Genomic DNA, 26,186 nt, shown 5'->3' with positions numbered 1-26,186 from the left:
AATGTACCAACAACTGCAAGGGTAAATCTAAGGGGCTGTCCGGGATTACCGACTGTTTTTGCGAAACGAAAAGTTTTAGTATTTTCCACCCCCACCCTTTCTGTAGGTAAAACGCAGTCCAACAAAATGTTGATTTCAATCAGACACTTCGTTTTGAAAAATACTAAGCTCCCCTGGCCGGGAGTTTATAGAGTACACATGCTCTTGGTAGTACCAGAGAAATAAATTTGTAGTAGCTAAATTACTCTTGGCACTACCAGGGCTAGGGAGTTGTGTAGAACTCCCTGGTAGTATTATGACATTGTAGTTTGTACCTAAAAAAAATACACATTCCATCCATATTTGGGTACTCCAATTCACTGCCTCTTCATGGCTATCTCTTTGGCATCTCTTTATGGTCTGCATGGGCCATCAGACAGTAGTACATGTATGTAGTACGAAGAGTACATAGCCCACAGCACTGTGCAACTCACCTACAAGTACCCATGGTATCAGTGCTGTGATTGCTGTCCCGACCAGGATGCCTAACACATACCTACCTACATACATTGTATGTGTAGGGCTCCCTGGTCCTGACAGAATTTTGAAGTTGAAGCCATTTTTTGTTACGATGCAAAGAGTATACTAATGATCATATCAGCCGTATCTGGAGCAGTGGCAAACAAAACCCCATAATGATACTGTACTTCAAGTACAAACTAGTGCAAGGAAACATGCGTGGTGCGTTTACACCCAGTACAAACATCAAACATCACTTGCGCGAGGAGCATTGCATCATAAGAAATTCTGTGGGGACAGCAGCTGCACTGCATGTGTGACTTGCACAGTGAGGTACAGGTATGGACTACGTAGTATGTACTCTTATCAAGACAACGGACTCTTGCTCTCACGCGCTACAGAGAATGTGGGATGGTCTTAGAGACCACCCCACTATCAGTCTATGCCTACCTGATTGAGAAACAGAGGGTACCGGGTTCAAGTCCTGCTAACAAGCGAAATGAGCTTTCCAGCCGCGCTGTGACCCACAGTTAATTGGAAACTCGTAGCCTGCTATGAGGGAAACGTGGACACAGCGAAAGGAATTTTGGCCTTTGACTACTTGGTGGTGGGTCTGATCTACTCACCTCCCACCGTCACAGTTTAGGAGCTGCATCTGCACCTTGATACTGGAGGGTGGCGGCATTCCTACGAATGCGGAAAACTTAGTCTAACTGAGTCTTACCGAAAACCGTGAATTTTGTTTATTATTTATTTGAATGTGGGATGCCTCCGTGTTCCGGTATTGCCATAATAAAAACTTAATAGGTATGACACCAAGATAAAGAACACATGTCCCGAATGATCCTAAGAAATGCCGAATCCCAATAACTGCTCCTTGCTCACAAGTGGAGAGTGCTACAGCTTGGGAAACTAAGGAGCGTATCACACCTCTGACCAGCAGAGATAGAGCTAAAATAAAGGATAAAATATATGCCAGCATGTCGCTACAGAGCAAGGCGTACCTCAATGATATCTACAAGCTGTGTATAGAGTGCTGATGGCCCAATTGCAAGTGACCTTTAGAAATGGTCACGCAACATGCTACAAAGTTTCCGGGAGGAAATTAAACAAATCCTTGAAGGGCTCAGCTCAGTTCATATGGCAATGGCCTGATGACTATCTATGATTACTTGCTCCCTGAAAAAGGAACAACAGCAGCAGCAGTGACAGCAAAAGCAGAATGTTCGCAACAGCAGGGTAAGGTCAAGAAGTCTGAAAAGTCAGTCAGTTTATAGGAAGGGAGAACGGCTCTCAGAACGCAAAAACAAAGTGAGAGCTGGCTGTTATTTTCATGTGCCGGTAGGTGTGTGTGTGTGCACGTCTGCCAGTCTGCACATGTGTATTGTCTGCCAGTCTGCACATGTGTATTGTCTGCCAGTCTGCACATGTGTATTGTCTGCCAGTCTGCACATTTGTATTGCGCTCGACGTGTACGCACGTGAAAATGAGTGTACCTGATTGTGTGTAGAAGAGGCAGCGCTGCAGCGGATCTCCCTCCTCGGCTTTCATCTGCTGCGCAACCGGCGCATTGACTGCTGCAGACCATGGCGTGCGTGTCTCATGAGGAACCGCAAGAAATGCATCATGGTGACGGCTCCTTCCTTGGCATAGGGTAAAAGCGCACCAGTGCTGCATGATAGAAAGAGAATAACACACACCATGCACACACACACACACACATCATCATCATCAACATCATCATCACTTGGTCACATGGTACATGTTGTAGTAGACGGACTGTCTACCGTATCATGCCGTATGTACCGTATATCGATAGATTTACCATATCGTATATAGTACGTTATTTTGTGTACGTCGTGTGTACGTTATGTTGGTGCATGCGCGTGTTGCTGTGGTATGAAAAGCAGTCTTCGTCTTGAGTTCATCATGCCTTCGTCTTGAGTTCGTCATGTCTAGTTGTGTTTCGTCCTCGTGTCAATAAACAGTCTTCTAAATGTAGTTATCGTCGTCCCTTGGAATAAGTGTGGAGATGGCACGGGACTGGGAGCAGGTGGGAAAGGCCAGTTACTACACATGTATGCCACTGATGACATCATCAATATTAAATTCCAGAAAGTGACGTACGTGTACTTCAGTAGCAATTTAGAAAAAAAGGATTTTAGGAGACCACCGCGACATGTAGTCCGGCACAGTAATCACACACAGCCACCACAACTGGCACAAGTTAGTTGCAGAAAATCAGAGCCATCCTTTCTGCCTTTCTATCAGTGACACTTACATAGTCAATGAGTCATTGGCCAGTTTACAATGTACTTCTACAGCTTTACTACTGTATAGCAGTGGAGTTGGGAGTTGCACACTGTATAGCAGTGGAGTTGGGAGTTGCACACTCTGGGGCGCAGGGTGCGTGTGTACTAGTAGTACTTGATGAAACAAGAGTAAAAGAAGTCCACTCTTGAAAACAATGACTGCCATGTGGTCCGTGACTGTATTATATTAGTGGACTTGGTTTACATGCGGACCTACAAGATAGTTCGGAATCTGTTCGCTACAAAGCCCTACACATATTGTTTGTCAAGAGTACAGTGATAACCCCCCCGGGTTATGTACTCTTGATACTGTGTAGGGCTCCCTGGTTTGACAGGGGCATGGACAATGGTTCGCTATGATTACTAGCAAGAGTTTATGTACTACGAAGTAGTGGTTGCGACTTCGGCGATAATTTGTAAGAAAGGGTTTGCTCCCCACACCCTTCTCTGGATGGCAGTCGTGAGTCAGTCAAGTGTCAAGTAAAGTCGGCGGAATAGCGCGAGCTCCGGTGTGGGGAGCAAACCCTTTCTTAGTTTATGTACTCTTGTTACTAGTATTACATGTAGTATCACGAAATTCGCTATGCGAGTTCGTTGTACAAGAGGTTGTCAAGTGGGGTATGCTGTACAGCAGGGAGTTGTATTTTACTACTCCCTGCTGTACATGTCATGTGTACAACAAAATCAGATGTATGACGTCAAACATTACGTAGTGCTTTGCGGAGAAAATAATAATCTGAAAAAAATCTTGAAAACTATCGATATGATCATAATAACATGTATTTACACAACTGCTTCAAACAGAGTATTGTTACTTTCCCTGGATGGGTGACTCGAGCAGTTCGTCCGCTGCTTTCTCCATAGGCAAAACTGAGCTTCCTTCCAAAGAGAGTGTGAGATATTTTATCATAAGTTACCAGAGAAAGAGCTTGGCAGGCCATACAGGGAACCGGTGGCGTTGGAGTGGTAGATATAGCTGTGCTGCAGAAACAATACGATAATGAGTGGAGGCCGAAACCTACAGTATATTCCCCAGGCTGTGCCGAAGTTTCTTCAGCAGTTCAAGCAGCAGACAGGTTACAAAGAGGGACCAACGGTACAGGATAAATTCGCAGGCGACCAGCCATGTGTGGATTCCGATCATGAGAAGAGTGATGACGAGGGACCTGTCGTAGTTGTGCTGAAGCCGGGCGACTTGACGAAAGCAGAAGCCGAGAAAATCATGGGCAAAAAGAGGAAAATAGGAGGTAGGTCGAGCTTGCTTTGTTTTGGCAGTGGTGCACGACTCATTGTCTCGTGAAAGATGTGATTACATTGCATTGGCGAGACGAAAAAAAGTTTAAAATTAATCGCCACGAAACGGCACCAATCTAATCAGGAGCCGTCTCACGCTTTCATTCGTGTTCAAGTCTTTGAGTATCATGTCAAGTCAAATGGGTAGAGACTAGAGAGCTAATCTTGGAGAAGGCATTCCTGCAGCTGATAGAAACGACAACTCTTGCAAACTATGCATAGCAAATACACATACTGTAGAGATCACAAGATCACCCACAGATAAGATCATCCCACTGACTGTAGTCAAGGGGTTATTGGCAAAGGCCATGGTAATATCCCGGACATGGGTGTCATCTACTTCAAGTACGTAATTACAATAAACGATACGCGACGTTCAAATGGTCTGGGCTTGCTCCCACTAACAATAGTTACAATGTGGATGAAAGGCAATGTGCTTTCCTTGAGCAGCATTTGATGAGCTCTTGGACATCAGCTGTGCATGCATAGTACGTTAGCTCACGTCAGGACAAACTCACGTCAGGACAGATACCATTATAGCATCCATCTGTCTAGATAGGTGTTAGCAAAGTGAGCATCAGTCAGAGTACAAGTGTTTTGTTTTCGAATTTCCATGTTTGAGCCTGCTGTGTCAACACTACTAGTCACATTGTTTATAATCTCACTGGAGGTCTGTCTAATCATACTTCACAACTAGTACATGTACACATAGCCTGATACACATAGCATAGTAGGTGTGCTCTAAGGCCTACATGCCCTGTGTTACACACATGTAGATACAGCCTCATACCCATAGGTGCTAAGAGTCCTGTGTTGTCTGGAACAGTCTTGGAAACGTGTCCCATACTACCATAGCTTGGATGCCAAGATAGAACTTTGGCATGGCGAGATACATGAATGTCTGAAATCCGGTATGCAGCCTGGACAGATCCATGGCATGGCATGGCAATGATACAACAACATACATGATGCCTGTGATATTGGGGTTACAGTTTCTAATGCCTGGTTCACACTAGGCCGATTTTCCGGCCGACATGGACTCGTACGAAAAATCCTCAAGACCGGGGCGAAAATTGCGTAGTGTGAACTGTGTTGTCGTACAGGGTTCCGACAAATCTGCGGCGATTTTCTTGTCGCACTAGTTTTCGGCCAAGTATCGACTGATCGATATTTAGCCGAAAAGCCGGCCGATTTTTACTGCTTGCACGTGATGGAGCAGGATTCAGACCAATCACGGTAGGCTTTTCACCATGACAGCAAAGAGCGTCGATGTCGAGCTCATGACCTCTTGTACTTTGTACTCTTGATGAAATGTAAAGTCCTACTAAAATTTCATAACCCCCATGAACTCTTGCTTTTATGGATAATCGATGCGACTTTATTGCGAGTGAGTCGTTCCCCGTGTGTGAACAGGCCGTCCGACTCAGTCGACACAGTCGGCAGACTCCATGTCGGAGTCGGAGCACCGGCCGGAAAATCGGCCTAGTGTGAACCAGGCTTAAGAGCATTGACCTGGAGGTGGTCAAATTGGAACAGTTATAGTCGCTGCTGGGATGACGACTACACCATACCTTAGTGGTGGAGCATCACTGGCCATAAGCGAGGGTCCCTGGTTCGAGTCCTGATTGACAGTCATTTTTTTTTTCTTCTTCAGACTTTTCCCGCTTGTAGCTCCCTCAAAGGCTCAAATAGATGTAATAGATGTGTCCATATTCACTTCTTCGTATTGATGCAGATGACAGTGAGGATGATGACGACGACAGCGGCAAGGTAAAGTTTCGGCAACCAAAGAAGAAGACGAAAGACAAGGAGAATGGCAGTGGCTCGGAGCCAGAGACAAAGGCGGCCACTGAAGAGAGCAAGAATGAGAAGCCTTCCAAGAAGAAGAAAAAGAAACGCCCGCCCAATGGTCCCAAGAATCTAAGCCTCTTGTCGTTCGACGAAGGCGAAGACAGATAGGGAATATTCTAGTAGACTACAGCGATGGAATGGAGCGTGTGGGTTATTTATTGTCTACTCTGTATCAGCTACTACCTATCTGGAATATTTAAAAAACCACTTTCTACCATAAAAAGTTGAACAATTCATACCACGAAAAGTAAATGTCATAAAACTAGGTACATGATTGTATTGCTTGGTGTGTGCAGGCACACACACACATTACTACTCTACTTCTTTACTGTTGAGCTGGATTTTAATGCTTTTAGCCATTCTCATGTAGATAGCATACGCACGCATGCACACACACGCACGCACACACGCACGCACGCACACACACACACACACACACACACGGTGCAAACAGCACATGCTTATAATTTTATAAAGCATGTCACTGCATGTCATGCTAATTCTACGTGTCACAATGACATTGAAGTCCCATCTGAATACCCATACCGGTATTTTCTTGATGTTCACGTTGTACATATTATATATACTGGAGAGAAGGTTGAGACGATGGATTGCCTGTGTCAAGCTGTTTTGATTGTTTCACGTCATGCAATGAATTTGTCAGTATGGTACATGTGTACTGACTTTTCCAGTGCAAATTGTACATGCACTTCCCTTTTACAGTTGTTATCCCTGCCGTGTACGTGTAGTGGCTGGTAGTCACATCCTCCAGGGAGATTACACGAATGCCTAATGACCAAGGGGTCGGTGATAGTCAAAGAGGACTTGCTAAGTTTGGCCGTGTGCAATACATGTAAATGATTGTACTGATTTACGAATGCCTAGATGATGACGGAGTGCTTTCACAAACACTTGCAGCATACGCGTACAGCAGGTTCCTGGCCTGCCAGACCGGGTGTGGTTCGGAAATTCAGCACACAAATTCAGACCTGCATTGGGTAGTTGAACCATGATAAAGCATACCCACCCACCAGTCCCTAGTCAAAAAATGACGGCATGATGAACACAGAGCAATTGTTTTCTCTGCTGAGACATTAGTGATTACACTGACAGCAGGCAAGGAGGGTTTGTACACGGGAACACGTTGACATCCGCAGCATCATGTACATGTAGTCTGCAGCATCATGTACATGCAGTCCGCATGTAGTACATGTACAGACACGCCGGTATGGCAGGGTAAACAGGCATGCACACACGCATATGTGAGTATGTGCAAGTGCATGCCCCCCCCCCCCCCCACACACACACGAGGTTACTTACCCACTGTGTGCGCCAACTTTGATGACATACGGTCGCAGCATCAGAAACATCCGAGACGCTGCTGCCAACTTGATGAATTGCCGTAGCCTGTAACCATATAGCACAAGAACAACAATCGTGAGAATAAAGATTTACAACAACAACAACACCAAAGGCTATCGTGAGAATAAAGATTTGAAACAACAACAATTGGCGCAAGTCGCCATCGTGAAGAATAATAACAACAATAACAACACGAATGCTTCATGTGCAGAGCAGGTGTTTTGCACACATCCGTTTTCCACAAAAAAAGATCCGGATAGGCGAGGGAACCGGATAATCGAATACACATACTGAATGTATGCATGACATATGCTGTAAATCGGTAACCAACGATTTTCTTCCGGATGGCGAGGGATCCGGATAAGCGAGGTCTAACTGTACTAGTATCTGACCTACAACAAGCAGCCAAGGAATACCTGCCACTCTATCCAAGGAATACCTGCCACTCTATCCGTATACAAAGCGCATGGGTCTACAACAACAGCATTGCTGTCTTCAATGCTGTCTTCCCCTCTTGACTGATAAGTGACATACCATTTGCGAAATCTTGGCTGTGGAATTGCGGTTAGAATGAGACCAAGTGGTAATGTGAAGAACAGAGTGTTGACAGCAATCATGCTCCCTGCAACAAGCCTGCACCACCACCACAAACAGCAGCAGCAGGGTAAACAAGAACAATAGTAAAATCAAGAGTCCATAGTCTTGACCAGGGAGTACTAAAAACGTTTTTTAGCACTCCTTGGTCTTGGCTATGCCATAATTGTACATGTATGCTTGTGTGGTCTCTTTTCTATGTACATGTACCAGGTACACAGTGCACGGCTGTCTTCATTACATCATCATGCAGCTACATTGTACATCCCTGCGTTTCATGCAGCTACACTGCACATCCCTGCGCTGTGAAAATCAAGGCCACACTTTCCTTGTGGCTTGAAGCCAACTTTCGCACAGAACTGAAGTTCATGCATCCTAACTAGATATAACGTCAGTACTTGAGCGAAGCAAGCAGAAGCAGGTGTGCTGGTATGAGAGATTGTGGGCTTGAGTGCATGTGTACAGGGTGTGATGCAGACAAGTTACATGTAAGGCAGGCACCGTGCACTGACCCACAATCACAGTTGCACACTCTTGGTTATGGACTCTTAGTAAAATATTGAAACGGCGACGGCCGTGAGAGGATGAAAGGAGTAAAGCCTGTCCTTTCCTATAATTATGGACGACACGAGAGCTCCAGCAGCCACCAAGCCTTTCAATACTCACTGGGATTAAGTCAACAAAAAAAAAAGAAAAGAAGGTGAACGACCACCTAACACTCAAAAACGGCTGTTGCCCATAGTCATACTGTAAACCGTGAAATTATTGCGATGGTCTAATTTCTGCAAAATTTGCGACGGCGTGGAAATCGCGAAATTTAGACAGCGCGAAAAGGAGATCCATGAAAGGTCTAGCAAGAATGCCATTTTGCAATCACAAAATTAAAACCTCGCAAACCTGTCCGGATTCTGAAAACGCGAACTAAAAACGCCGCGAAAATTTCACACTTTACAGTACCCTAAGAAAGAAAGCCAAGTTAATTCCACTCACCCGCAATCAATGACACAGTCTTGCCGTAGTTTATTTTTCATCACACGCTGCAGGCAAAGATGACATTACACACTCAGTAAGTTAATGTTGAGCAGCATACACCGTTACAGTTGAAGCTGCTTCTCCCAACAAGGCAGCCACTTCTGAAACCGGGCACGATATGCTAAAGAAGCGTCTCAAAGAGGCCATGAGGATATGCAGTGCTGCCAAATAATTTTCGCCCCAAATCGGACACCCTTCACCGCCAAGGCTGGCCACATGGTGTGAATTTATCTTCTCAGCAAATTTTTCCAGAGAATTCAAAATATCGCCCAAAATACCATGAAAAATCGCTTCGTTCCCATGGTAACGGAAATGGCACCCCGAAGTTGTCATGAATTTTGACTGTGGTCACACATTGTACAGTGTACATTGCATCCAGGCATGTAACTGGTACTTCGCACTTCAACAGCCAAGCGCCAGCCTTTTTAGAAGCACATGTACAGTGTTTCGTGCCTTCAGTTGCGCAGAAAAGTGAAAATACAGGACTTCTGCATAGGAACGTAATGATCTCTAACAGATTTGCATGCTTTTCGGACGTTTCCCTTTTCGGACCGGTTTTCGGAAGAGCCTTCAAAAATCGGACACTGTCCGAAAAATCGGACGGTTTGGCAGCACTGGATATGCTAAAGAAGCGTCTCAAAGAGGCCATGAGGATATGCTAGAGAAGCGTGTCAAAGAGGCCATAAAGAAGCGTGTCAAAGAGGCCATGAGGACAATGTTACATAGATTATTATTAGCCAGGTTGCCAATCACATGATGGTGGAGACAATGCATAACATGTGCCCTTGATGGCTTCTCAATTGCTGTCACCACTACTACCACACAGAGTTTCCCAGCAAGCGAGTCCTATTGGGCTGAAAACCGAAAATGACAATTATAGGAATCACTATACGTCACTACCTGGTTGTCCTCTGTGTTGTGATGTGCAAGTGAGAAAGTGTAGAGTTCCAGTTCTCTCACAACTTCGTGGTGCCGGAAACCGCGAAAGAGTGCGGCTTTCGGAGTGCTATAGTAATTATTTATTTATTTTTGTGAGTAGTGTCGTGCCCGCCGTTGGTGGAGTGCAATTACAGTACACAGAAGCAGATCAACTATAACTATGCTGACGACCTGTATGTCCCGAGGCCGAGGGTGAAGTCTGTTGCAAATACTCTTGAGCGCTATGGTTTGCACACTAAGCCAGCCAAGACCGCTAGCTCTGCCCATGTGTCACAACGGCGAGACTCGTTGGAAGCGACGCAATGGTGCTCGCCTGGGGTGCGGCAAACTCAACAAGCGCGGTGTTTCTTCCTGATGTGGACGACAAGTGTCACATTATCGTGTTTGTTCTAGGCTCTGACCAGCCTGCAGTTTTCTAAAGCGCCCGACATGCAGAGATGGTGGCGGATGGGATGATGATCTACACAACGATGTTGCCACCGGTTGTGCTGACCTGTCGAGTCGCATTCAGCAAGAAGACCTGGTCACAGGAGAGTGGAACGTTAGTGTCAATGAGCAGCTACACATTGGTGTTGTCATTGTGTCAGTGTCGTGGTACGCAAGTGAGGGAGTGTAGAGTTACAGTTCTCCCGCAGACAGCATGGCATTGCCAAGACACAGCATATGGAGTGAGCAGAATGTTTGGAATGTTTGATTACCTCTAGAAGATGTTGTTGCTGGGCGAGAATAGCGCTTTGCTGGTCCAGCTCAAGACGTTGCTGCCATGCACAACACACAAAAGCAGAAAAAGAATGCAAGCTATGCACTTTTCTGGCTTGCAAGAGCATAGGACATGCCCAGGCAATCTGCCATCGCCATCCTCTACAACAGCAATCCACACTGATACTGCACAATGCAACAGAGGAGGACATTATCTGGGGATTCCACAAGGGGCAAGGATCAGTTTCTGAAGAGGAACTGGATGGCCCGAGGGCACTGGTCCTTCGTCATCGGATGGTCCTCATGATGCATCCAGTTCAACGTGATCACTCTGTTGCCCTATTGAGTAACACAGCTGAATTGACCCTGTGCAATGCAGCATACAACTGGACGCCACCCTTCTGTCTTACAAGGTACGGGTGCGGGTGCTCAATATAACGGTCAGAACATTCAAGAACTATGCATTACAGCCAGGATAAAGGTGTTGCACTACTAAAGAGTAAAGACACTGCCAATACAATCAGTGTCAATCAGCGGCTTGTCTCACCTCCTTGATCGAATCACGGATCATCTCTCCTTGCTCTTCTAGAGACATGGAGAGGCGGCCAGACACCTGTCGTTGCACAGCTACTTCTTGTCTCAGTCCATCCACTGACGTCTCAAGACCATCTGTACTTGTAAGTAGCATGCAATAGGCACACACGCATGCATGCACACGTACACGTACACACACACACACACACACATTGTAGTGAGGAGAGAATCAAGAACAACTACAGTCGACTCCACATACAACGAACTCGCATATAGCGAATTTCGTGATATAGCGAACCCTTGTCCATGCCCCTGTTTGAGCCCATACAAAATTTACCCTATACAGTCTGTATCGGCTATAGCGTACCCTTTTGATTTCCATGATTTTATCACTATAACCGATGCATCACTATATGCGATACGATCGATTTTTTTTCTTTTTTCAATCTACACATGAAAGGCAAGGAAATACAATGTATAGTACTTCCAGCATGGCGTTTTGACAAATGAGCATGCTGCATACATTGTAGTTGACAGTGCCCGCATTTCCATTAAAAAATTCTGTTATGTACATGTATCACTATAAAAATAAGCAACGTGAAGAAAGTAAAAAAATAGGGCCTTTGATATTATTGCTACATGTATTCTAAAGTTATCACAATAGCCGATAATAATATAGTGTGCTATGCATGTTTTGATTCTTTGTTGCCATCATAATATCCGATATATCATTACATCCGATAATATTGGTTATAGTGATATTTGTACTGGATAAAATACGTTTTGCTTTTGATATTTCGTACCAATATCACTGTAGCCGGTATATTCTTATATCCGGTCACTCTATAGCCGATACAGACTGTACTGGCTATAGCAAACGGTTTTCATTTCTAACGAACCAAATTGTGTATGGCAGCATGTAAACCAAGTGCATTCATGCTGTCATGGGCCACTTTCCAGTCATAACTCGCTCCTTGAATATATGAGTGCATTTCTGTTATAATGAACTTCGGCTATAAAGAACTAACTCTCCTGCACAATGGTGTTCGTTATATCAGGAGTCGACTGTAACACTACCATTGTTAGTAGTACTAGGTGGTGGCAGCAGCTTACCTATAGTTTCGGCCTGTGCGACCATGTGTTCTGAGAGGCGATTTAAATGCCGGTGCCCTTCAACCAGTGCTTGCTGCAATGACAACACAGAAAATCGAGAACACAGCAGTGACAGCACTCAGCAAAAGCCTCTCTGTGAAGAGTTCTGAACATATTTCGACATAACTGGATGATGTGAACTCCAATTCAGCATCATATATGCTAGTAGTAGAGAAACGGTGGTAAAACACACCTGGTGAACTCTGCAGCTTATAGAGCGGTGTGAAGACAGGCAAGTATTTGCCACCATTTCGCCAGGTGTATCTTTACCACCATTGCTCGACTATATATTTTTGGAATATCGAAAGAGGCAGTTCCAAACTTGCACCAACTTCGAGTGCTTGTTGAAACATCAAGTCTGTGCGTGATTCGGACCATAAATGCGACAGATGGAAGTGTGTGAGTATTCACAAGTTTGGATGTGACTTGTACCATGAATGTACCAGATGCAAGTGTGTGAGTATACACTTGAGAGCTTGCATCAGTAAAGTAGCCATGCATTTACCTCAACTTTCTGATGCCGGGCGTAATTGGCAACGTTGACGAAAGAGTTTAGCTGCACCATTTGCGTGTGTGCCTGAGAGAAAGAGAATCAGCAAATCACCAAACAGCAGAGCACAGAGAATGCTTCACTACGAGAGAGAGAGAGAGAGAGAGAGAGAGAGAGAGAGAGAGAGAGAGAGAGAGAGAGAGAGAGAGAGAGAGAGAGAGAGAGAGAGAGAGAGAGAGAGAGAGAGAGAGAGAGAGAGAGAGAGAGAGAGAGAGAGAGAGAGAGAGTTCAACACCAGTGCACAGGCATTGATGTAATACCAGCTCACACTTAGCGACTTACGCATACACCGCTTCGAACCAATACACTAACCCGGACCTGGATGACTACACTTACATACACAGAACAGGACAGAAATGTAGGTTCTCTATTTCATTTGTAGTTTATTGCCCACTCGCTCCACTGTCATTCTGCACTATGCCATTGCAAAGCACACACAGAACAGTGCTGCACCCTACACTGCACTGTACCTGGTTTATCTGTTGCTGCTTCTCTAGCGCACTGGACAGAGACTGCATGACCTCGGATGACGACGCAGACGGTGAGCGAAGACACTCGCTGGCCCTTTGAAGCTCATCACCTAGCATGTACACACACGTACGCGTACGCGCGCGCGCACACACACACACACACACACACACACACGTCGTCATGACAGTAAAACGTAATTCCAGGCAAACAAAATTTAGGTGTGTGTGTGTGTGTGTGTGTTTGGTTTCAGGGTTCATAATTATACTTTCTATTTGAAGTATACATACCTGTTAACCATGGACTACTTCTGGCTAGATTAACTCTTGTGTGATCATGGTGCTAGTGAAGCTTGTATCAGATCCACTCTGATTTAGCCACCCACACTAGTAGCAAGTACTACCTTAACTGGGGGCAGGGGTAACTGCGGTTGGATCCCGGGACGGATACCCTGATGCCGTCAACCCTTTTTCTGCACCTTGTCCTCACCCACTTACTGAGGTGTGGTGAGCCCATAAGTGGGATCATTTTCAAGTCCACCCAGAGTTTTGGGGATTTCAGGGGGTGTCGGCCATTGGGCGGTTCAATAGCCAATTGAGTCATCTTTCCAAGATTCCTTTCGAGTCTCTCTCCCCTCTCCCGGGGAGACCCACGTGACCAGTTTTGGCAGTGAGCAACAAGTACAAGTACAAGTGTGTGTGTGGGTGTGTGGGTGTGTGTGTGTGTGTGTGTGAAAAAGCCACTGCTGTGTGGTGTAGACCAGGCTGAATAGTAGCGGTCAATTCTTCAGCCTTGCAACCTGTTGAATGGTGCAATCCCAGCACAAGCTGCTATGGCTTCTGCTGTAGCATCGCTATCATCACCTCCGGCGATGGGCGTCCAATGGTCCAATGGTGTGTGTGTGTGTGTGTGTGTGTGTGTGTGTGTGCATGTGTGCGTGGGCGCACGCGCCTGCGCGTGTGTGTGTGTGTGAGTGTGTGTGTGCGCGCGCACACGTGCGTGTGCGCGGACGTTCATATGTGGGTGTACACACATGCGCCTGTGTGCCTAAACGTATACTGTACAATGTCACAAGCTATGCAGTAGGACAACACGTCAACAGTGACTGTGTTACCTCTGGCAATGGAGTCAGTTCCTAACAGCACCGTCTGAATCTGCTGCACTGCACTGGATACTTGTTCAGGGGACACAGCCACCACGCATTTCTCCGCCATAGCCGACGCCATTCTGGCAACAGGATGTGACCATTGTATCAGAGAGCTGTCTCTAAACGATGTTGTTTCTCCAGTGCCTATTCAGGAGAGGAGAATTAGACAGGAAGTGTGACTGAATTCAAATATTTCACTATTCACAGAGCGAAAGTGACTTGTACCTTCAGCAGGTGAGGGGACCTCGTCGCCGAAGTAATTCATTCTTATTGACTATGGGTGTCCTAGGTGTTGATAGTAGAGAATAATCCACAAGTATGCATCAGCCCAGCATGCAGCACGACGAAAAGAAGAGGACGAACAGAAATCAATCAGTTTCTGACGAACCAGGATTGACTGGCTCACAGCAGTTTTGTGGCTGTTCAAATCAAAGCTGTCTCGAACGTGATCATGGCTATGACGTCACATATCTACAGAAGTTTCATAGCATGACATCATTTGCACAGCATAAAAAAAATGTACTGCAAAAGTCTGCAAACCGGAAAATGTAATTATTTTTACCTACAATAAAACGCGACTTAACATTCAACAATGCCACTGTGTGCAAAATGAATTTTTGGAGCTGGAAAACTAAATTTGACTGTGTGGCATGCCGGCATGGCATTCTTGAATTTTAGGTCGCGTTATATTTAGGTAAAGATTACCTGTACTCGTACCGAAGTTACCGAAAATAATTATATCTCCACCATAAAAAAATATTTATGAGAATTCAAAAAAATTATATCTCCACCGAGATTTTCCAGTAAAGCCGAAATTTGCGCGGCACTGAACCGTTGACTTTCAGAAATACAGAAAGTATTACACCATGTAGTACGGAAAATTCCCAGTTTTACAGTACTGCTCCGGTAGGCCTGGTGCTCGGTATCCGGAATCTGGCCTACACATACCGCGTACCGCACGTGCAGGGCTCCCTGACCAGGACTGCAGGAGTATAAATAAAAAGCATTTTGGGCATGGGGTTATAATACTGTAACTCTTGTTGAGATTGAGAGTCCGAGCATGATGAACAGGAACAACATGCTCCCTGTGGGTATGCATACTGTATCTGGTATGTGGAACCTCACAGCACACACATACTGATACGTGTACTGTAGCATTACACCGCACACAAGTCGACAAGGCCAACCAACGTCAAAATGCTTACACATGTACAAGCAGGCTTGTTGGCTCCTGAACGCACACCGTCTGTATTTACAAGACAAGCCGCTCTGTAACATTATACTCATAACGCGTGACAAGTGCATTGTAAATAGCCAGCCAAAAACACTGTACAATAGCTACACGAACAGCTCTAACAAAATATCAAATAAATGCAAGTACTAGTATGTACATGGGAAGGGAGTACACGCAATGACTTCAAAGGGATGTACAAGAGGATACGTCAAAGGTTGGGTTAGAAAACAAGGGTTGTGAAGGGTTGTGAAATACGCCAGCACACAATCCCCGGGATGCCTACGTCACTTTGGCATCGGCTGAGCAGGAAAAAAATATAGACAGGAGAATAAGAGGAGAATATGGAACGCTAAACGATCGAGGCCAGGGAGTAGATCTACCCCTAGTCGTATTTCTAGTTGGGCAATAGTGAGGGTTTACCGAGCTGAGGAGATCTGGCAAGAAGGAAGCTTGGTAAACACAGCACATGTACCGTATTTTACCGTCATAATGTCGTAACAGGTCGACTTATAACCGGAAAAATACGGTACTTGTCAAGTTCAACAACAACTTTGCGATCTGTACAAATTCTTGTAAACAGGGTTACTACAAACCAGACACCTGGTACGAGTCGTACTCCAGCTAAGCGAGTCAAAGATACCTTAGCTCTGTGCAGTACCCCGGCGAAAGAGTTTCAGGATGCGATCTTTCAGCGATGTTGATGCGGCAGCTTGAAGCGTAAACCTCTTGATGGACAAGTTGTGCATGCTGCCGAACGCTATCGCCACAACGGTGCAGGACAGGCAAATGACATTGTACGGCATGCTGAAATCCGGCGTGGGCAGCATGATCAGCAGCGGTGGTGAATGAACCAGCAATGACTCGTGACTACTTTGCCTGTAGTGCACAGCACACAAATACCAGTAGAAGGAAAGGTTTTTTTTAACACAATAGAGAGGTTAAGTTACACGTTTTTTTGCCCTTTATCAAAACGCGGTGAAAATCTCACGTTACGTGTAATTTTTAGAGGTTAAGTTACACGTGCGACGTGACGTGAAATTTTGCCTGGCAGGATTCGGGTTTAGTTCGCACAAATATCAAATCTTCCAACAAACTCGATAAAACTCCGGAAACTCACACAAATTTGGTCGGGATAACCAAGCGAAACTTCCAAAAACCCACGTCATGAAGTTACGTGCGGGACAGCCAACTCACGTAAAACACGTCAAATTTTACGTGAGTTTTTCACTTTTTGACGTAAAAGTTCACGGACGTAAGAATTTTACGTGAAACTTAACCTCTCTAATGTAAAAAAAACTTCACCAAATATCTCTCTTCTACATACAACATGTATCTGTGTGTGTGTATATATCGAGTCCTGGTAGTGACAGTCAATTTTTTCTTCAGACTTTTCCCGTTTGCATCTTTCCCTCAAATCAATGAACATGTATCTTGTGGAGTGTATTTCCCGCCATATTGCCAGGTGTGTGTTTAACCACTAGTTCACTTCCAAAATTAATACAACATAATGCTAATAATGTCACATCTTTGCAAGCTGGGCTGTACACTTTATACTTGAAGTAGGTGCATGCCATTTTATAATTTACAGCCATTGGCCTTGTGAAATGTCGGTACAGGAGATACCACGATTGCTTCAATACGATGGTTATGCAATATGGATTCAGGACCTTCATTTTCAGCCAGTTCTAACTCTAGTCTCTGAGGTGGCAGTTAGGGGTGCGGAGAGAGAGAGAGAGAGAGAGAGAGAGAGAGAGAGAAGAGAGAGAGAGAGAGAGAGAGAGAGAGAGAGAGAGAGAGAGAGAGAGAGAGAGAGAGAGAGAGAGAGAGAGAGAGAGAGAGAGGGAGAGAGAGAGAGCAGGGAAATGTGACAGAAAGCCAGAACGACTACCGGTAGCAGAGAAGTTTCAAAGCAAGAGGACACAGTGGCGAGGGAGGGGGGGGGGGGGGTGGGGGGGGGGGGGGGGGTGGAGGGGACAGGGACAGGAAGGGCCAGTATGACCACTCACCATGGCATGACAAAAGACTGTGGTAGTCCTAGTAGGCCGGAGGCATTGATTGACTTCAAGTTGAGAACACGTGCCACACCAGAACTATAGCAATGCAGTGAAAGACAGGAACAGAATGACAAACAGGCAACATACATGCCATGAATGCATTGAAAATTGGTCTCCGTTGAAAAATACACTGCATCTGAAATAAATTATTCTGGTGAAGATGCCCCAGCACATGGCCTGGGCATTTGCTACACTTGTGTTGCACACCAGCACATGTGTGCTGCAGCCGTCACAAAGTTTCATTCTGCCAGCTACTGTATCATGCCTTCAAAAATAGAACAAACGGTCGTGTGGACGTATAATTGTACTGCCAGTAAAGTTTCTAATGTTTGCTTGCTACACAAAAGACATAGCTGTTGTCCATTAGCGGCATTACCGACTATGGTGCATGGATTATTCCAGGTTGATTCAACGCAAATCGGATAAACATTTACACCACCTGTGCGACTGTGTTCAATGCAGAACATAAACATCATACGTGCTGAAAGCCTCAGTGAAAGGATAAAGATCTGGCGAGAGGCAAACACCTCGCTTTACTTGCTTGTTTTCTTACCTCATGTAGAATCCATGATGAGCGTCAGGCGGGAACTCGTTCCAGATCTGGAAGGCTTTGTCGAACTCCATGCGGATTTCCAGAACCGAACTGGGAGGAAGTTGCAGATCAAATTCGAGCTGGTGGGGTTTCTTACGGTCTTTAGCTGCCACGTACGTCAGGTTTGGCCAAACTGGGCAAACACACCAGTGAGAACATGAAAAGCACAGACACCAAAAAAGCGTTGATTTCTCGGCAACCAGATGAACGCTAAGTGATACCTGGTCAGAATGCAATGATCCTGTCGTGCCTTACACAGTATCACAACACACACACTACAACTGAGAAACAAATTTTGAAAGTGAGGGAGTGTGTGTGGGGGGGGGGGGGGGGGGGTCGTGGAAGCAAGCATACAAGAAGGGGGTCGTTCGGCTGCCTCTCATGCTCACCTCCGTCTATACTCTATGTCGACCAAGTGCAGATCATAAAGACAAGTCACAACAGCAACACGCAATGTGATATTCACGGTGTTTCCATTTGTCAAGTTCACAGGAGAAGTGATTCATACACTGAAGAGATGTTGAATATGTACATCAAGTAGTGCAATTGATCCAAGTGCCAGGGCAAGCTGGCCTGAAGAGAAACTTCTCAATCGCAGTACATGTATACAGCAAGACATACCGTAAAAGTCCGTAAATAAGCACCTGCCCGAAAGAAATACCCCCTTCAATCTTTTGGCTCTGTCTGTTGAAGTCAAGTCAAGGCCGATAAACATACTGCCCAAAATAAGTACCGGTACGGTGCGCACATGCAGCACGTAGCATGACTTCTCCACTACACACAAGTCAGGTCCGAAAGTTAGTTCGTGCCCGAAAGTCAGTACCCACCCGAAAGTTAGTACGGGTGTGGTCACTAAATTCGAAAGTAGATACGTACTTATTTACGGACTTTTACGGTATGCATAATCTCATAATGGACCTACAGATGAGATAAATTTGCAGCTCCTTAAAAAAGCATGCCCTACAGCATGCGTGACATCGATACTCATACAGCATGATACGCCTTGTCAATATGCTGATTGGCCGGGGCAATACATTATTACTATTTTTGCACAATGCTGGGCTTATTCTACTGTGATAATGTACAGCAGTGTACTAGTACTCACGATCGACTGGCTGTCCGTTCACTGTTGCCTGCATGGTGTGCAGCAGAAGGCGAAAGTACCAGAGTGTCGTTTCCATGTAGGTAAGCGAGAGTGTATTGTCTGGGTGAGTATTATGCAGGCGTACCAACAATCCACCATCTTGATCACCATAGCCTATCAGCAATAACAGCAATAACATCACACAGGCAAAAAGAAAAAAGAAAAAAAGTGTTTAAGAGAACGATGTACAGCAAAACCTGTCTTAGCCGACCGCTCAAGGGACCTTACAACTGTGGTCCCCATGTGCAGGTGGTCTTCTTATCCAGGGTCATTTGACTGGAAGTAGCATCCCTTGGTCCTGGTTGCAGTGGTCCTCTGGGACAGGTGGTTGCCTTATCAAAGTGGTCGCCTTGACAGGTTTCATTGTACAGTCTGTACTGAGTTGCAGAAGGTAGCAGCCCCCCCCCCCCCCCGTGCACATGCTCAGGAAACGCAGGTATCAAGTGGACATGCATGATCAACACATACACAATCAATTTTTTTACTGCCTGCTGGTTGGTATAAGTAGTACGTACAATACAAACAAGCACGGATATGGCCGCCGTGTGGCCCTGCGTCATCACGTGCTCAAGTCATACACTGTCATGACGGTGAACGTGTCCAAGCATATAATTGCTCACCTTGAAGCTAACTCGCAGCTTGCAAAGTGATGCACATTGTAAGGCACATGTTAAGAAGGTAAACCGGCAAACAGTGAAGGAAATGATTCAAATGATACGCTAATGCAGGCTGTAGAGGATGAAAGTACTGCTACTGCTAGATATACAACTATATTGTACATGTGCTGTGAAAACAATATGCTACAATACGTAAGTAATTAGTTACTCCTGTGAAATTGGGAGGAGGGGGGAGGGGGGGGGGGGTGGGGGGAGGGAAAGGTTTAGAAGAAAGTGACTTACCAGTAGCTAAACGCTCGATGAAGAACACAGGCTTTGGTACCTTGGCTGGACATGTAAACACACACACACACATACGTACACACGTACACACGTAAACACACACACATGTGCACACATAACTCCGCGTCGGCACACTTCTACATGTGATGCAAGGAGAGAGTAAGCGGCCACTGTCAAACCCTATTTTCTAGCCGCTCCAAACAAAGGAAAGGGAAAGTCGAGTCGACAATGGCGTGCGACATACAAACACCGCAGCCCACTAGTCAGCACACTCAGATTGATTCCACATACTTCGAAGTACTACTTGCATATGAGTACAACCTCGTATGTACATGTATATGTAGCAGTGAGAAAACAATCCAGCACAACATCTAACCTGCAGAATCCCATCCTGAAACTCAGCAGCGTGTACTAGAGACGTAACTACTTTGAAGTAAAATTTTCTTGGGTCACCACTAGCCTCAATAGAATAATTACTATAATCGTAGTATTGAGGCTAGTGGTGACCCAAGAAAACTATGCTGTTGTACGAGATCCGATCAGATACCATGGCAACTACCTCAAAGTATGAGTTTTTGCATCAAGCTACAGTGGTGGCAAGAAACTCCACCTCCCGAAAAAGCAGAGCCCCTGCCACGTTCACCTGCTCATTGCACAGCGCAGTGTTTGTGATGCTAGGGTGACACTGCCCATGGAGCTGCTACTTCGGGACTGGGGCTGCTGGATTTCACTTGCCAGCATGGCACTGTTGACACAGTTGTAGAGTAGCATGTACTCTTCGGAGTACTTCCAACTACAGTCAACTTCGCCAATAAAGACTGCGGATATAACGACAATTCGCGAATAACGACAGAATTTCCATGCCCAGAGCAAAGTCCCATCCCACTGTAATACATATAATGAGACTTCGGGTATAACGACACTTCGCGAATAAGGACACCTTTTTGACGCCCCGCCGAGTGTCGTTATAAGCGAAGTTGACTGTACTCATAACTACATTACAGCCTTCAGTAAGATACCACTTCAAGTAGCTTACTTACCATAGGTCTCAGGGGTGGAATAGCGCCAGATGATGTTCACAGGGCGACTAGAGTTAACTATCACGAGAGCAAGAAAAAGAGCAACAACAACATACATAATGATACATACACACACACAAGCACGCACGTGCGCACACCTCAGACCTCAGACCTCAGACATGCCCATCGCGGAAGCGATGATAGCGAACAGCTGTGTTAGACATAGCAACTTGTGCTGGGATTACACCATTCAACAGCTTGCAAGGCTGATGAATTGACCGCCACTATTTTTAGCCTGGTATCCACCACACAGCTGTTTGAAGTGACTTTTTCTGGCCAGTGAATCCCTATTTTTCATTTTTCCATTTTTTCTACACACACCACACCGCATACTCCGGCATACACTGGCTGTTGGTAACCACCCAGGAGAATGAAAGAAAAGTCAGGAAGAGTCTGAGAAAGAGAAGAAAGACGTGTGTGACCATAATCGTCGGGAATCGAACCCGCAACCTATCGATTGGAAATCGCTGCACATACCACTGCACCATATGGGACACACACACACACACACACACACACACACACACACACACACACACACACACACACACACACACACACACAGAACACACACACACACACAGAACAGATGATTACTAGTGCTAGAAAAAAGCAAGGGGCAGCAACAAAATTCAACTCGCTACACATCTCGGGAACTCTAGCCATGATTTGTGATATCTGCAAACATGAATAGATCACTTCAGCATGCTGCTGCATGGCGCAAGCAAACATGAATAGATCACTTCAGCATGCTGCTGCATGGCGCAAGCAAACATGTACAATCATGTACTTCGAAGTACACTCATATACTAGTACATCTACTGAATTCACTCACATGCACACAACAACACCACACACACACACACACACACACACACACACACACACCCACACCCACCCCCACATGCACACAACAACACCACACACACACACACACACACACACACACACACACACACACACACACACACACACGTGCACGCGTGCACCCCCCCCCCCCCCCCCCCCCCCACACACACACACGCATACACATATGCACATGGACGGGCACACTTACTTTTATGAGCGTCATATACTGCCAATGTGTGCTGATGCCCAAAGAGTGTGAGCACTTGTGTGGATGATGGCTTGGGCGTCACAGAAGCTTCGTACAGGGTCTAGTAGGACCATCGCAACAACAAAATATAGCAGGGACAATTACCGGTACAACCTTGCATACCGGTAATACTCTGGATTCAAAGCACTGCTTTTAAAGCCTTTGAAGATTGGCAATGCTTCCAGAGCTATTTCCACACCACTCTTCTCTGATTTTCATAGATATAACATCTGACCCAATTGAAATATTGTTTAGATTGTGATGAAAGCAATGGAGACTATCAATGTTGCACACACCACTACACGGCACAACAACGTGTACAGCTTTCAAGTGTTGCTCAATTCCAAATTCGATTTTTGATTTGGGAATTTGTGGAAAACAAAAACGATTTGGGAATAGAACAACACTCGAAAACTCCACATGTTGTTATATTGTGTGGTGATATCTCCAAACAATGATACACTTCATTGCTCTGATGAGGTCATTGTCTTCATACCAATTGCAACATTCCCCCAAGCTAATGAATATTCATGCCAATTGTATATGATTCAGGATTCCAAACAGATGCCGAAAATCCACCTATACTGGCAGGCAAAGAAGCTTGAGCACGCCGTGGCTGCAGTCACTGCTCCAAGGCCGCCGCTTTCCCAGAAAGTGGCAAAATTGGATGGAGACATTCAATCCCAGGCCTACAGTATGCCTATGGGATAGAAAGTGGTGTCCAACAGCACGCAAGCCAGCACTTGGAGTACCTGATTCTGCGTGATGTCAACCATTGCTCTGCTGACTGTTGCTAGAGGACAGGCACTGGGCAGCTGACTACGAAACAGCTTCTTCAAGCTCCAGTCTGAAAAAAGGCACAGTGAGAGAGAGAGAGAGAGAGAGAGAGAGAGAGAGAGAGAGAGAGAGAGAGAGAGAGAGAGAGAGAGAGAGAGAGAGACACACACACACACACACACACACACACACACACACACACGACTACTGCTGGCCAATGAACTGCGGAATCATCTGAACTAGAGAACACATGCATGCACGCACGCACGCACGCACGCACGCACGCATGCACACACACACGCACGCACGCACACACGCACACACACACACACACACACACACACACACACACACACACACAGAGCACTGACTTGTGCAGCAGAGCACACACCCCACATGCAGACACTTACTGGGCGTGGAGTGATACGATAGCAGGTCCACTACCTGCGTGAGGCTCAGACTTAACTCCAGACCTAGTGATGTACACTCGATATCACTAGACACCTGTATAGTGAACAGAACACAGTGAGAAACATGACAACGAGGTACACATGAAATCAAAGATGATGACAATGAGGATGACGGCAGCAACAGCAAGAGTAGCATCAGAGAAAGATCAAGCAGTAGTAGAGAGTGTGGCCATGGACCAAGTACATGGGAGACAAACAAAGTTACAAACATACTCAAACCTCGGTTATCCAGACACCGAAGTTACGGGCACTTTGGTCTACCGGGTACCATTTGGGTGAGTTTGAATGGAAATATTACTACTCTTCTGTTACTTTTTGTGGAAATTGTGACGACACATGCCATATCTCTGGCCTTTGCCCAACACAACGAATGGGATTCAGCGTTACGGACATTTCAAAGCTACGGACAGTGGCCGGTCCCGGACGCCCCCCCCCCCCCCCCCAATAAACGAGGTAGAAGTGTATGTCTTAGCGATGTGACAGTGAGCCAATGCAACCAGAGAGGAAGAGCACTTGATGAACACCAGTGACATGTGATACAACGTGCAGTATGGTTTCCACTGTACATCTACCACATAGCTGCAAGCAATACAGTGTAGTAACATTGTGTGATACAGTACTACTAACACTCACTAACCCTGCAGATTGGCCGTACGTGAAGCGCCAATGACCGATACACACCATCCATCACACTCTTTGCGCTCAGCAGCTGAGCTATGCCAGACTAGATAAGTGCATGGATAACCACAATGGGCACACATACACACACACACACACGCATACACATACACACATACACACCACCATACACAGTTACACACACACACACACACACACGTGTGCACACAGACGCACACACAGCCATGCATGCTGCTGAATATGCACACATTAATGCCCTCCCCCCAACAAGATTAGTGCTTGTAGTTTCCAGCCCATATGGATTCACGGAAGTGCGAGTTTCAAAGTCTGAGGAATATATTGAATGGCCATTGCTTGGACGGCGACCACACTATAGCTTAGTGGTAGAGCATTGCTGGCCATACACATGGGTCCCTGGTTCGAGTCCTGGTAGGGACCGTCAATTTTTCTTCGGACTTTTCCGTTTTCAACTCCATCAAAGTTGGGGATAAATTACTTGTACAATCATTCACATTTCTTGAATCGTTTCAAAATTTTGATTCATATTTCTGTTACTTCAAAACCTGCTGTGTGGAATGGTGAATGTCAGCTTTATCTTCTCATGGACTACTGAAGCCATGATAGCAAACATACCTTATCACTGCATGGCAAGAGCTTCTTGAAGGGCGTGAGATTCTCAGTGCAAACTATCTCCCTCGGAAGACTAGAGTAGCGTAGTCGAGACGAAGGATTGCCTGTTGTTGCAACAACAACAAAAACATATTTGGGATGCAGGCCCAAACAGTATTGTTACAAGCAACCATGCATTACGATTCACGAAAGTGTTATCATACTTCGAAGTACTGGTATATTATGATAGTACCCCATCCAGTACCCCGTCCATACCAAATGCAATGGCTGCCAGGTCAGAACTGCTGCATTATAAGGCCATCATTTTTTATATCTATGTTTCGCGTCGTCCGCACGCATACGTTTTGATTTTTTTCTGAAAAAAATAAAAAAAATCGAACATGCACAGTGAGGGTACGATCGTGGGAGTCATCAGTGTGGACTGGTTGCATACGGCGAAGCTGGGATTCAGAATTGGCCTCGAGGCCAGCGTTGATAGATCGTTTGTTCTGCATCTGCGAGCAGAATTCTTTGACCTTACACCAGACCGCATCGATCGCCTCAAGCTGAGAGGATGCGTCGTTTCGGAGCTCTTTGCACCGCTGCTGAAGGCTGAGTACAATAATCCAGCGAAGCATGGGCACCAACGGTTGCCTCCTCTGTCCAAAGTGAATATTTCCTCTTGCTGATAACCCTGATTTGTGCTTCGATGTACGATTTTTTTTCTTTTTAATTTCCACCATGCACGAGCTATTGACAATAGTCAATAGGCTATGTAGTATGTACAGTGCTATACACCTCTGATGATCCTTTTTTATTATTTTGCAACTTTTTATTTCTTTCCACCTCTCGCATATGATTCTGGAAGTTGAACTGACGCGAAACACAGATATAAAAAATGATGGCCTAATAATTATTATAATTATGACCAAACACTGACCTTGATCTAGACCCTCTGGCTCCAGTGTCCTACGTGGCTGTGCAGTGCCTGCACTGTTGATGGAGCTGAGCGATGCGCACAGAAGACCGGATAGGCCATTCGTCACATCACGCCATCGCTCATCCAAGCTAGAGAACATATGTACATATGTACACATACATACACACACAAACACAAACACACATACATGCACATGCACATGCACATGCACGCACACACACA

General features: G+C 45.6%; 4 protein-coding genes across 4 annotated transcripts in view; 1 reads left to right on the top strand and 3 right to left on the bottom strand.

The window, feature by feature from the left end:
- Positions 1 to 1,860: 1,860 nt before the first annotated feature.
- On the bottom strand, positions 1,861 to 14,849 carry LOC135826104 (uncharacterized). The gene is made up of 11 exons (XM_065338745.1): positions 14,657 to 14,849; positions 14,399 to 14,575; positions 13,287 to 13,396; positions 12,772 to 12,843; positions 12,228 to 12,300; positions 11,128 to 11,249; positions 10,580 to 10,639; positions 8,901 to 8,947; positions 7,851 to 7,949; positions 7,275 to 7,361; positions 1,861 to 2,169 (listed from the first exon to the last, which is right to left on the bottom strand). Exons 1-11 carry the CDS (start codon positions 14,694 to 14,696, stop codon positions 2,046 to 2,048), a joined length of 1,011 nt encoding a protein of 336 aa, XP_065194817.1. The 5' UTR covers positions 14,697 to 14,849; the 3' UTR covers positions 1,861 to 2,045.
- LOC135826134 (uncharacterized protein KIAA1143 homolog) lies at positions 3,616 to 6,672 on the top strand. The gene is made up of 2 exons (XM_065338778.1): positions 3,616 to 4,057; positions 5,839 to 6,672. The coding sequence occupies exons 1-2, from the start codon at positions 3,811 to 3,813 to the stop codon at positions 6,060 to 6,062; spliced, it is 471 nt and encodes a 156-aa protein (XP_065194850.1). The 5' UTR covers positions 3,616 to 3,810; the 3' UTR covers positions 6,063 to 6,672.
- Positions 14,850 to 15,623: 774 nt separating the features above from the next.
- Positions 15,624 to 26,186, bottom strand: part of LOC135826022 (GPI transamidase component PIG-T-like) — a 14,179-nt gene continuing 3,616 nt past the window's right edge. The window contains exons 3-14 of the mRNA XM_065338660.1: positions 25,965 to 26,092; positions 25,049 to 25,149; positions 24,414 to 24,500; positions 23,717 to 23,810; positions 23,282 to 23,376; positions 22,491 to 22,590; positions 21,395 to 21,451; positions 20,355 to 20,399; positions 19,417 to 19,569; positions 18,273 to 18,444; positions 17,672 to 17,755; positions 15,624 to 16,541 (exon numbers count right to left, since the gene is read on the bottom strand). Coding sequence (XP_065194732.1) covers positions 16,307 to 16,541; positions 17,672 to 17,755; positions 18,273 to 18,444; positions 19,417 to 19,569; positions 20,355 to 20,399; positions 21,395 to 21,451; positions 22,491 to 22,590; positions 23,282 to 23,376; positions 23,717 to 23,810; positions 24,414 to 24,500; positions 25,049 to 25,149; positions 25,965 to 26,092 — 1,351 coding nt within the window. The 3' untranslated portion in view covers positions 15,624 to 16,306. The remainder of the gene's footprint in view (positions 16,542 to 17,671; positions 17,756 to 18,272; positions 18,445 to 19,416; positions 19,570 to 20,354; positions 20,400 to 21,394; positions 21,452 to 22,490; positions 22,591 to 23,281; positions 23,377 to 23,716; positions 23,811 to 24,413; positions 24,501 to 25,048; positions 25,150 to 25,964; positions 26,093 to 26,186) is intronic.
- Positions 21,516 to 26,186, bottom strand: part of LOC135826013 (uncharacterized) — a 69,706-nt gene continuing 65,035 nt past the window's right edge. Inside the window, exon 2 of the mRNA XM_065338648.1 lies at positions 21,516 to 21,883. The gene's annotated coding sequence lies outside the window, so the exon portion shown is untranslated. The remainder of the gene's footprint in view (positions 21,884 to 26,186) is intronic.

The sequence above is a fragment of the Sycon ciliatum genome, chromosome 1 (assembly GCF_964019385.1).
Source record: "Sycon ciliatum chromosome 1, ocSycCili1.1, whole genome shotgun sequence".
NCBI lineage: Eukaryota > Metazoa > Porifera > Calcarea > Leucosolenida > Sycettidae > Sycon > Sycon ciliatum.
Note: the sequence above shows the minus strand (reverse complement) of the source record. Positions and strands in the feature narration are given on the sequence as shown.

Excerpts from the sequence above, each read along its gene's own strand:
- LOC135826104 (XM_065338745.1), bottom strand. The coding sequence starts at position 14,696 with ATGAATTACTTCGGCGACGAGGTCCCCTCACCTGCTGAAG. Across the intron at positions 13,397-14,398 it reads AACTGACTCCATTGCCAGAG|GTGATGAGCTTCAAAGGGCC; the intron begins GTAACACAGTCA and ends TGTACATGCTAG. Across the intron at positions 12,301-12,771 it reads CCCGGCATCAGAAAGTTGAG|CAAGCACTGGTTGAAGGGCA; the intron begins GTAAATGCATGG and ends TTGTCATTGCAG.
- LOC135826134 (XM_065338778.1), top strand. The coding sequence starts at position 3,811 with ATGAGTGGAGGCCGAAACCTACAGTATATTCCCCAGGCTGTGCCGAAG. Across the intron at positions 4,058-5,838 it reads CAAAAAGAGGAAAATAGGAG|ATGACAGTGAGGATGATGAC; the intron begins GTAGGTCGAGCT and ends GTATTGATGCAG.